This window comes from Mirounga leonina, unplaced genomic scaffold, assembly GCF_011800145.1.
Source record: "Mirounga leonina isolate KUSES-001 unplaced genomic scaffold, KU_Mleo_1.0 Mir_125, whole genome shotgun sequence".
NCBI lineage: Eukaryota > Metazoa > Chordata > Mammalia > Carnivora > Phocidae > Mirounga > Mirounga leonina.
This window is the reverse complement of record NW_023270305.1, coordinates 5,369,299-5,381,445: the sequence shown is the minus strand read 5'-3', so window position 1 is coordinate 5,381,445 and position 12,147 is coordinate 5,369,299. Positions and strand designations below refer to the sequence as shown.

At 40.1% G+C, this 12,147-nt stretch overlaps 1 protein-coding gene across 3 annotated transcripts in view; it reads left to right on the top strand.

The window, feature by feature from the left end:
- The window catches only part of CYRIA (CYFIP related Rac1 interactor A), a 105,034-nt gene that overhangs the window by 73,404 nt on the left and 19,483 nt on the right, over window positions 1-12,147 (top strand). For all 3 annotated transcript variants that reach the window (XM_035000622.1, XM_035000623.1, XM_035000621.1), the window contains one exon: window positions 696-775. In XM_035000622.1, the coding sequence (XP_034856513.1) occupies window positions 706-775 (70 nt within the window). In that variant the 5' untranslated portion in view covers window positions 696-705. The remainder of the gene's footprint in view (window positions 1-695; window positions 776-12,147) is intronic.

The following is a 12,147-nucleotide window of genomic DNA, read 5'->3' as shown; positions in this document are numbered from 1 at the left end:
CACTTCTGGGAAATCTGGATTCCCGTATAGGCCATGAGGGGTCCCTTGGGCTCTAAGTCTGTGTTTTCTAAACTCTTTTCCTCAGAAATTTTAAGAAACTTTCCTTTCTGGACAGATATTTTAATAATATCCTCATTGTGCTTGTCCATTAACATGGTATGTTCCTATTATCAGTAGAAAGGAAACAAAGCAATGCTGAAGTATTAACTGTAAAGATTCAGGGAATTCGTGAAGGGGAGAAGGAAACAATGCAGAATATACCTAAGCTCTGCCTCCTATAACTAAAATACCTGATTTTTAGAATACCATCTTCTTTGGTTAATTGTCATTATAGTGAATGAGACACAAAACACAAGTGTATTTTCCAGAGACAGCTTGTGACATTCTTCTCACTGTCATACATTATATGGTTTAGACCAGATATCCCTAACTTTTAGAGAGCCAGAACCTCAGAGATATTTATCTGTCCCTGATTTAGGAAGAAGTTGCTAAGTTATTAGTCATCACCTGGTATGGAGATGCTTTATATCTGCTCTTCAGATGCAACTAATAGGGGTCCAGTGTGATTTATGCAAGTTAGTAAAATAGGTCCAGCCCTTTAAGAAGTCTATTTTTTTTTCTTAGAAGAAGAAGAAGAAGCCGAAGTCTATTTTTCATCCTGTTAATGGTGTTTGGTTTTATGTTGCCTCTCCTAGGTTTGCTGGGATGGGAAACCTGCTCAAAGTCCTTACAAGGGAAATTGAAAACTATCCACACTTTTTCCTGGATTTTGAAAGTAAGTTCGAAAAATTAAAAGATAATGATGGGAACCTTTTTGCTTTCTTTATAGCTTGTTGATAGAGAAGTTATAAAGATTTTTTTTAATTTTATTATGTGATACTTAAATCCACATGTCACTATGCATTTCTTTCTGAGTCTTCAAAGATTATTTCATTTCTTTCTTTTCTATTATTTTTTTAAAAAATCTAATAGAAAATCTTTTTAATGTGTCCATGGTTTTCTTTGATTTTAGAACCACTTTCATCAATCATCATCATGTATTTTTTCTTAATAAATTTTATGAAACACTATATCATATTCTAAAGAAAAATAGCACATGTAGTAAACATAGATTAACATAAAACAAATATCACTAGACATGAAAAAATATCAAAACTAGAAAATAGGCTTATAGATTATTTTTAAGTCATCTCTGTCTGTTGTTTATGTTTTTGATTATATAAAACTATGTAAAACTTTTGAGATATACCCCTTTTATCTGAAAGTTATGTTTCTTTTATCAAAAACCTAATTTTTTTTTCCTAAGGTAAAATGGCTTGTGAATTATGACTGAAAAAATATTGGTTTTTTTTTCTTGTTTATTTTCTTGATTGAATATACTTGCAGATGAGTGACACATCTGCAAATTTATCAACTAAGCTCATATTTCCACCTTTACTATTATGTTCCCCTTTTCCTAAATACAATTCCACAAAAGCAAGCACATTAAATGTACTTTTTCCCCAGTATTTACCACTTGTTGCAAACTTTAACCTGCGTTAAACTTCAATTTTTCAAGTGTTTATGTATATTAAAAAATAAGGCAGAATTTCCTTACATATAGATTAAACTTGCTAACAGAGATTTTCTAGGTAAAGGCTAGAAGTCCCTTCAAAGATACAGTAAAGCAAAAGGTGACTGCTCCCTAGATATATATGTCTTTTCAGAATCTTCGGTAGGTCTCAGGTAGTTGCATAAAAAGGAAAAGTGACCCCGAAGCTCATTTTGCTGCTGCTGTTTGGATGGATTTGGTTGGGTAGGTTTGGGTTGGATTTGGTTGGGTAGGTTTGGGTTGGATTTGGCTGGGTTTGGTAAGTGGTATAGGTGGGATCAATACCAGCTTGATATGACACATCAAAAAAATGTTTTTTTTTCCCGGTGTAACTTTTACAACTCCAATACACATATCTTTGTTGTGGCTGCTCTTGTTGTTAAAATGAAGATTTATTAGTAACTTTTAAGAATTTTACAAGATAAATGACCTAATATCCCATCCCCCTAATCTTACTACTTGCATGTTTGGTTGATTCCTTCCACTTCTTGTCACGTGCATGTTACACTGTTGCATCCAGCATGTACAAAGTCCAAGACAGTGGTGAAGGTAAAATACTCCATTCACTCAAAACTTGTGTGTGTGTTGGGGGGGGCATATAAACACCTAGGGGAGTTAAATGCCTGCATTTAATTTTGAAGCTCTAAATTCCACATGCACCTGCACATCCTGCTCATAAATGCCTACCAGGTTCAGTGACCCCCATTTGTCCATTTAGCTGTTCTTGCATTCTTGGTTTTCCATGCTTTTACAAAGAGTAGTATTGAGTTCTTTGTCAAGACTAATTTGAAAAGCCTTCCAAGTGAGAAAATTACAATCTGCAGGGATTTAAAGCAGTGGTTTTCAACGGGTGTTCTCTGGAGTACCAGGCTTCTGGGGTTATGCCTCAGGGGGTCCCCGGCCCACTGCTGCAGAAGGACTGTCGCTCTTCCTCTCTCCTAAGACCCAGCACTCAAGTCTGCTCAATCTTGTACTTTGGGTAATTTCTTAATTTTTTTTTAATTTTTAAAAAGGTCATGGTGGCTAAAAAGAACATTTAAATATCTTGAATTTTGATGATGGTTTATGGTACCAAAAACTCCATTTGTAGATATGCTATAGTATCTTCAACAAGGTTCCTTGTGGACTGGATTTTCATGCCTTGGGGCTCATTAGGACTAGAGCACTAGTATGTAAGGAAAACATAAAACTATAAATTTACCCAAAAAATATGTGAACTGTTTATTTCCCCATCAACCCCTAGGAGAAGGTTAACATTATTTCAGTGAGACTCTGAAAAGATAAATAGCTGGGCTGACGTCACATAGGGAATGAGTGAGGACCTGAGATGGAGCACAAGTCTCTGGCTCTCCTCCTCAAGAGCCCATCACAGCAGCTCTGAGGAGTGCGACAGCCATCATCCTATTCCTGACTAGAGAGCATCTTTGTTATCTACGAACTAACACATCTCATGGAAAAAATGTTTTTTTCTTGATCCTGAAAATCCTCTTTCCTAAAGATGGTTTTCAAAAAAGAGTGGTGATGGACCAGAGGGTAGCAAAGGTAGGCTGTGGCCATGATTCTCTGTGAGTCTGTAGATCTCAGCTCAGCACAATAGCAGTATGTGCATTATGGTTATGAACATCCACGTAAGCCAGGCGACATCAGGGAGACAGAGCTAAACAAGCACAGTCATTGGAGTCTCAGACTGCTGTGCAGGGTAATATAGGCACATTTTTCGAGACAAGATAAAAATAAGGGGCTTAAGACCACACTGTGGTCTGGGAGTAAAGAGGAAGAAAGAACATGCATCTAGTTTCAGGAAATGGAAGACAACAGAAGGAATTGGAGAGGTCTTCTAGCCAAAGGTGGCCTTTAGAGTGGGCTTTAAAGAATGGGTGGTTTTTCTATAAGCATATAGGGAGAGGAGTTTTCCAACAGTGGAAATAGGGATAGGAATAGGAAGGGCGTGTTTGAAGACTAGCAAGAGCCCCAGTTTAGACAGAGCATCACGTTCTTGCTGAAAGGAAATGCGGGCAGAAATGGAAGGCTGGTTTGAGTTAGACCACAGCGGTTGCAGAAGCTCAGGTCTAGCGGTCCACAATTGCGGTTTGCCTTCAAAAAGAATAGCTGAACTCTCTGAGGGAAAACTCGAGAGCACATAAAAGCTTGGCATGTGGGAACCTTAGGTATGCTCATGCTTAACGGGAGGTTGATGAGTCAGAGGATCAGGAAAAGACACTACATTGTAGAGGAAAGAGAACATCTTACTAAACCCAGACTCCGGATGGCAGGGTCTGGGCCCCACTCAGGTTTGCAACCCAGCACTTCACCCCATGTTGAGCATGGAGCACAGATCACCAAAAAAGCTTTAGTAACAGATGCTGGCCATGTGAAGGAATGGAATAGAACAGGCTGGATGGAGGCAGTCAGGAGAGCACAGACAGTAAAGAAGGAGGGACTGTAAATGGATTCACGTGCTGCAGAACGCTCCAGAGGGATAAGGCTTGGGAGGGGATGGGCGGGGTGGGCTGTGAGCTGCCCAACTACTGTAGCCAACTGGCAGAACAGATTCAAGACATATTTCTTTGCGTATAGAGTCTGGACTGCAAAGAGTTAAGGAGAAAGCAACGGAGGGAGGAAGGAAGGCCAAACAGCATGTAGCAACAGCTTAAATGAATTTGGCACCCTCTACTTTGAGTGTTGGATGTTCTTTTTGAAGTCGGTGATGGAATATAATTGAACTGGGTCAAATAGATATAATTAAGCTGGGTCAAAATATAAGACAAAATTAGATACATCTGTCCTAAGGTTTTCCAGTTGTGTAGATTTAATTTAAATTCTTGTCTGACCTTTGCAGGGAGTTCTACACTCTGTGCTCACATTTTTACACAACAGTTTAACATCTTTTTTATTGTTGTTGGGTTTTTCTTTTTTTATCCCACTACTTTTTTTTTTCTTTTTCTGTCTCTATCTCCTTGTCATATTTCCATTTCCTTTTTGAAGGCTGGGAGACAGAGGGGGAATAAAATGCAACCTAATCTTGCCTGAGTGATGGTTTTGGGGACAGTGTACAGGAAGATAGATGCCTGAAGGTCTGTTGATGATTGTTTAATTGAATCTACCTGTTATGGCACCCAAAGTGGGCAGCATGCATTAGCCCTCCAGCAAAATAACTCCAGTGATTCCCAGACTGAAATGATCATTAGAAACATCTGGTGGATATAGTTTTTACATAGTTGTCTCAGCTTCTCCCCAAATTCTGATTCAGTGGCCTAGTTCCAGGAATCTGTTTTTGCCCACATTTCCCAGGTGGTTCTGATGATCAGCCAGTTTGGGAACCACATTTAACTAATGCATCCAAGTGAAGCATTAACCCACCCTAGGGTTTGGGACGGTGGAGCTGACCAAGCAAACTTTCGAGTTCCCAGATCCAGAGCTGAAGTCTCCGGAATTGGTCACAGAAGACTCCTTTTAGTTTTTGGTTCCCTATTTTTCCCTTGCCAGGCAGGTGGTATAGAGTTAGCCATAAATCAGAACTCTGAGTCTATTATAGAGTGACATACGTCCTCAATCCTTCATACAGTATCCACTTTGGAGTAGAAGGTCTCCAAGACAGGCAGAAGTTCCAGTAGATTAAAATCTATGCAAGGGCACCTGGCTTCAGAGAAACTCTGTCTCAGCAAACAACTCCATCTATCAAAATGTTCCTCTGGGGTCTGAGTAGATATTTCTCCAAAGATAAACAAATGACCAATAAGCACAGAAAAAAACATTCACTGTCATTAGCGAAGAGGGAAATGCAAGTCAAAACCACCATGAGATAGCACTTCACAATAAAAATAATAAAATGTGTTGGTGAGGATGTGAAGAAATTGGAACCTTCCTACACTGCCAGTGGGAATGTAAAATGGTGCAGATGCTTTGGAAAACAGTTTGGCAGTTCCTCAGATGTTAAACATAAAGTTACCCTATGACCCAATGATTCCACTCCTAGGTACATCCCAGGAGAAATGAAAACAAAGGTCCACACATAAACTGGTACATAAATATTCACAGTAGCATTATTCATAATAGCCAAAAGGAGGGAACAGCACAAATGCCCATCAAGTCATGAATGGACACATAAAGTATGGTATATCCATTCACTTGAATATTATTGAGTGGTAAAAAGTCAAGTATTGATGGAGGGGTAACTTGAAATCATTCTGCTAAGTGAAAAAAAGCCAGCCACAAAAGAGCACATATTGTATAATTCCGTTTATGGGGAATGTCTAGATTAGGCAAATCTACAGAGATAGAAAGTTCATTAGTGGTCGTCTGGGCCTAAGGGTGTTGGGAAGAAATGGGGAGCAATTGCTAATGGGTACAGATTTTTTTGAGGGATAAGAAAATGTTTTAAAATTGATGATGGTGATGATTATACAACAATGGCAATATACTACATATCATTGAATACTTGGGATGGGTGAATTGTGTGGCATGTGAATTATGTCACAATAAAGCCGTTACAAAAAAAAAAAAGCTTCTTTTAGAAAATCTGATTTCTTGCTGCTGGTTAATTCTGAAGCCATTCCATCCACTCAAAATAGATAATTTTTCTTCTTTACCTGACTAGTCCACTTTTTAAAATTTATTTTTATTGAGGCATAATTTACATGTGCTGAAATGGACAGGGCTTGAGTGTATATTTCAATTTTGACCAATGCCACACTCTGTCAAGACAGGATATTTCACTCCAGAGTTCCAGCATGCCTCTTCTCTGTCAATCCCCTGTCCCTGACCAACACCCAGAAACAACTACTGGTCCGATCTGATTTGTATCTCAAAGATTAATTTAGCTAATCTATAGTCTTGAACTTCATATAAATGGAGTTATACAGTATATGTTTTTTTTTTATCTTTTTCTCATTCAACATAATGTTTTTTGGATCCAGCCATGTTATTGCATGTATCATAGTGTGTTCCCCTTTTTGCTGAATACTCTTTTTTTTTTTTTAAAGATTTTATTTATTTATTTGACAGAGAGAGATACAGCGAGAGAGGGAACACAAGCGGGAGGGGTGGGAGAGGGAGAAGCAGGCTTCCCGTGGAGCGGTTCCCGCATGAACTTCCCTGCAGAGAGGACTTGGATGGCATCTTATACTTCTAGCATTGCATCTCCAGTGTCCAGCATAGAGCTGGGCATGAAATATCAGCTTAGGAACTTTGATTTTTTTTTGTACTGATGCTAATTGAGTAATTATATGCTCGATCCCAGCACTCCGGGATCATGACCTGAGCCAAAGGCAGACGCTTAACGACTGAGCCACCCAGGTGCCCCTTTGCTGAATACTCTTATTGTGGGACAGTTTTTGTATCCATTCTCCTGTTGATGATCACCTAGGCTACTTCCAGTTTTTGGCTACTATGAGTAAACATGCTGTAAACATTCTTGTAGAATCTTTTCGTGCATCCCTTCTCTTTTCTAAATACCAAAGAGTAGACTTGCTGAGTCAGTTATATACAGCTTTTCAAGAAACTGTCAAATAGTTTTCCAAATGGGATGTACTATTTTCCATTTCTACCAGCAGTCTAGAGTGCTCAGGTGTAACACATCTTTTCCAAAACTTAACATTGTCAGTCTTTTTTCTTTCAGCTATTCTAGTGACTATGGGATGTTTTCTCCTTGTGGCTTTAATTTGGATTTCCATGATAACTGATAATGTTGGACGCTTTTGCACGTGCTTATTGAATATTCCCTTAGCATTTTTAGAATATATTATCCACTCAAGTCTTTTATGCATTCTTACTTGTAGGATTTCCTTGTAGGTGTTCTGGATACCTGTCATTCATGAGATAATAGCTTGCAAATGTTTTGACTCACTCAGTGCCTTGCCTCTTTATTCCTTGTTTTTGCATGAACAGAAGTTTTAAATTTTGGGGAAGTGCAATTTATTATTGTTTTTCTTTTGTACTAAGTGCATGCTATCTCCTCTTTAAGAAATTATGGCCCGGGGCGCCTGGGTGGCTCAGGTGGTTAAGCGTCTGCCTTCGGCTCAGGTCAAGATCCCAGCGTCCTGGGATCGAGTCCCGCATCGGGCTCCCTGCTCCTTGGGAGCCTGCTTCTCCCTCTGCCTCTCTCTCTCTCTCTGTCTCTCATGAATAAATAAATAAAATCTTAAAAAAAAAAAAAAGAAATTATGGCCCACCCCAAGGTCCTGAAGACATTATACTGTTTCCTTCTGGAAGTTCTAGAAATTTAAGCTTCACATTAGACCAGTGACCAATCCTGAACTAATTTTTATTTATTTTATGAGCAATGTTTTTTTTTGTTGTTTTGTTTTTTTATGCGCTATCAACTTGTTCTAGCACAGGTAGATTGCTTGAATGCCATTATCAAAAATCAATTCAGTGTTACATGTTTGGGCTTCCTATTCTCCCCCATTGATTTATTGATCCTTTTCACCAAGTAATACCAAACTATGACAAATAATAAATCTTAAAGTCAAGAAGAGTAAGTCCTTCAAATTTTGTTGTTCTTTTTCAAGATTTTGTTGACCACTCCAGTTCCTTTACTTTTCTAAATTAATTTTGTAATCTGCTTTCAATTGCTACAAAATCGCCTTGCTGGGATATTGATTATAATGATATAAAATCCAGAGTTCAGTTTGAGAATTGATATCTAAACAATATTGATTCTTCCTACCTATGAGTATGGTATATCTTTCCATTTGTTTAGATATTCTTTGATTTCACTCAGCAGTGTTGTATAGTTTTTAGGGGTCTTGCATATCTTTTGCTAAATATATCATTAAGCATTTTATATTTTGACCATAACAGCTTTTTTATGCTTATTGTTTGAATGGCATATGTTTCCCCATCCTGTCTGTGCCTTTATCTTTACAGGGTATTTCTTGTAAACAACATGTAGTTGGCCCCAGCTTTCCATCCAAGCTGATAATATCTACCTTTTAATTGGAGTCGTTAGCCCATTTACATTTAATTAATGTTTGTATCTGAGCCTATCTTGATGTTGATTTCTACTTGTTGTATTTGCCCTTTGTTTTTCTCTTAATGTCTTCATGCCTTTTGATTAAATATAATAATTTTGGTATTCTCTTTGATCTTTTCTGTCGGCTTTTTAGTTCTGCCTCTTCATGCTTATTGTAGAGATTACAGGATACATCTTCAGCTTATTAGAATTGATCTTCAACATGTATTCTTCATTTCATGAAGAATTAAAGACTCTTGTCACAGATCCTTCCACTCTTGTGCTCTTGTATATTTTGCTTCTACATCTGCTAGAAACTCCCCATTGCAATGTGTGGTGGCCTTTTCCTTTACTTTAAACTCTCAGTATGTGTGTGTGTGTAATTTAAATAGATATTTTCTATTTGTGGACATATTTGCTGGCTCTGGTGTCCCCCGTTGCTTCTTCACAACTAGGTGTCTTTGGTATCATTTCACTTCCGCATGAACTTCCCTGCAGAGAGGACTTGGATGGCATCTTATGCTTCTAGCATTGCATCTCCAGTGTCCAGCACAGAGCTGGGCATGAAATATCAGCTTAGGAACTTTGATTTTTTTTTTTTTGTACTGATGCTAATTCAGTAATTATATGCAGTGCGTCTCCTGCATTGTAGCATCAGGCAGGAGCAGCAGGAATGGGGATGGGGTCTTAGGGGGCAGAGAGGCACAGAGGGATGACATAGGGCACATCAATATTGGGGGGACATTAGGAGAACATGTTCTCTTCTTCCAAGAGTATATAACTGTATTGGGGAGAGACGCAAGCACGTTGAGCAGAGACAATAGTATACGTAGTACAGAAGCCTAGAAGAATATGGAGAGCAAGTGGCGGGCTAGCCAGAAGAGAAAGTGCAGCTTCTAGAGTTAGGTCGAAGAAATGTTTCTTGGCAGATACTAACTGAGAAATGTTCTTCTTATAAGACAAATCCACCTTTATGAGCATGATAGGAATACCAAGAACAATAATAGTGGTCATGGGGTGGGGGTGGGGGCTAGCTAGGAAGGAAATTCTAAAGCCTCCAAGCCACTCATTATACTCCCAGAAAGGCTCTGGATATTGTGACCTATTAGGACTACAGCTTCCTACTTCTTGAAACGAGGAGGGGTGTCCGATGAGCCCCTCAGCTGGGATGATTTTCATGACACAGGCTACCTCCTGTCACTACTGAGCTTTTCTTTCTTTCCTTTTTTTTTTTAAATTAAGTGTTTTATTTTAATCCCAGTGTAGTTAACATACAGTGTTACGTTAGTTTCAGGTGCACAATATAGTGATACAACTCAGCTTTTCTTTCATCTCTCCCTTCTCTGGTACCCTCACTTCTGCTAAGGTTGTTCAGAGGAGGCTAGATAATCTTGGGAGAGGAAAGGGAGAAAATAAGAGATGTTTTCTGGTCACTTTACAGATGAAGCAAACAAACAAAAAAACAACGGAACAGAACATACCTGGAAAGCAATTAATACTTATGCCAACACGGAGATTCAGTCACAGCGAGTCATTAAATTTCCAGCACTTTCTCTCTCTTGCTCTCTCTTTTTTTTTTTAGATTTTATTTATTTATTTGACAGAGAGAAACACAGTGAGAGAGGAAACACAAGCAGGGGGAGTGGGAGAGGGAGAAGCAGGGAGCCCGATGCGGGATTCGATCCCAGGACCCTGGGATCATGACCTGAGCCGAAGGCAGATGCTTAATGACTGAGCCACCCAGGCGCCCCAGCACTTTCTCTTTTTAAATGCTTTTGATCGGGGCACCTGGGTGGCTCAGTTGGTTAAGCGACTGCCTTCGGCTCAGGTCATGATCCTGGAGTCCCTGGATCGAGTCCCGCATCGGGCTCCCTGCTCAGCAAGGAACCTGCTTCTCCCTCTGACCCTTCCCCCTCTCATGTGCTCTCTCTCTCGTTCTCTCTGTCTCAAATAAATAAAAATAAATAAATAAATAAAATAAATGCTTTTGATCTATGTCAACATCCCATTATGACCCTCCAGGCCATAGTCCCTACAAGACTATACAGGGAGGGGACAGGGCTCTTGTCAGTGTCCCTCCCTTTACCAAGAAGTAATCTGAGAGCCAGAGAGATGAATGGATTGGGCCTTGAAGTCTCATATTCGTTTAATTTTTTTCTAAGATTTTATTTATTTATTTGACAGAGAGAGACACAGCGAGAGAGGGAACGCAAGCAGGGGGAGTGGGAGAGGGAGAAGCAGGCTTCCCACTGAGCAGGGAGCCCGATGCGGGACTTGATCCCGGGACCCTGAGATCATGACCTAAGCGAAGGCAGACACTTAACCATCTGAGCCACCCAGGTGCCCCAAAGTCTATATTCAGTGAGTGGCAGAGGTGGCAGTGGGACCCGAGGCTCAAAGCTCTCCGTCCTTGAAGTTCCCTCCTTCTCCCATAGCATCACCGGGATCCCACAGCATGGGGTTGAAATGGTTGAGCCTTCCAGCAACCTCAGCCCTCCCTGCTTTTTGCAGGCCCTCATTCACTCTTCCACAGGAAAGGGCTCTGGTGCTGGACGACTAATGTCCCTGTGCAAATAAATATGTGAACCCAGTCACACATTTTCCAATGGACCTTTGCAATTTTATGTGGTTTCTGCAAGCAGCTAGTATTCTGCTATAAATCATTGCCAACTTTATATCCCCAAATGTTAATTACAGATAATTAGTTATGTTTCTTAGTCTTTCCTGAAGGGGAGAAGGGTGGAGGGGTAAGGAAGTGGTGGGCAGAAGAGCTAGGGATTTCATTTACGGCTGTGGCAAATCCTCTTCAGTGTTTATACAACAGCTGCTGGGGTGTGAGAGAGCAGTATATCCTATTGGTGAAATGCCACGGCTTCCTTCAAAGCCAAACACATCTCCACATAAATGGTGTCTTCTGCTCACATTATCTTCCATTAATTTGTTTGATTCTCTGTCAGATTTTCCATACAGTTCTGAATAGGTTGTGAGGAGAAGGTATGTGTGTTCCCCAGCCCTTGTGAAGACACAGTGTGTCCTTGGCTGATTTACAAAGATAAGAGCCCTTTGATTTGACAGCCCTACTCTGGTTTGAGCCCCGCTGCCTCTGCCCTGGGGTATGTTCACCAAAGATGTTCCTTCCTGACAAACAAAGCACTCAGCCACCTTCCTCTCCATCCGCCCACCCCGTGGAATGCACGGCATTCTGCTTTCAGTAAACATCACAGGCCTCCACAGCAAAGCCTCCACCTGACCCCAGTGACACCAGAATCCTGACAGTTAATATCCACAGTCACTAGCAAATTGAGCCAAAGGAGGGTAAATAGGGCCCCTGTAAACAAAATGAATATGGCCTCACTATCTTCCTTGATAAGAGGGTTATTTTTCCATTAAAAAATTCTAGGCACTTAGAATTCAGCGAGTTCTTGACAATGTATTCAAGGTCACAGTGCACATGAGACATTTCATACTTCGCACAACAGCAAATCCAGAACAGGGTTTTAAATCATCGCCTGGGGAATGGCCCTGAATAGGCTTGTTCCAGGGCCCCTTGGAGGATTGGTTTCTAAATTGCCTGTGTAAATCACAGGTGGGTTGTCTGCTTGTT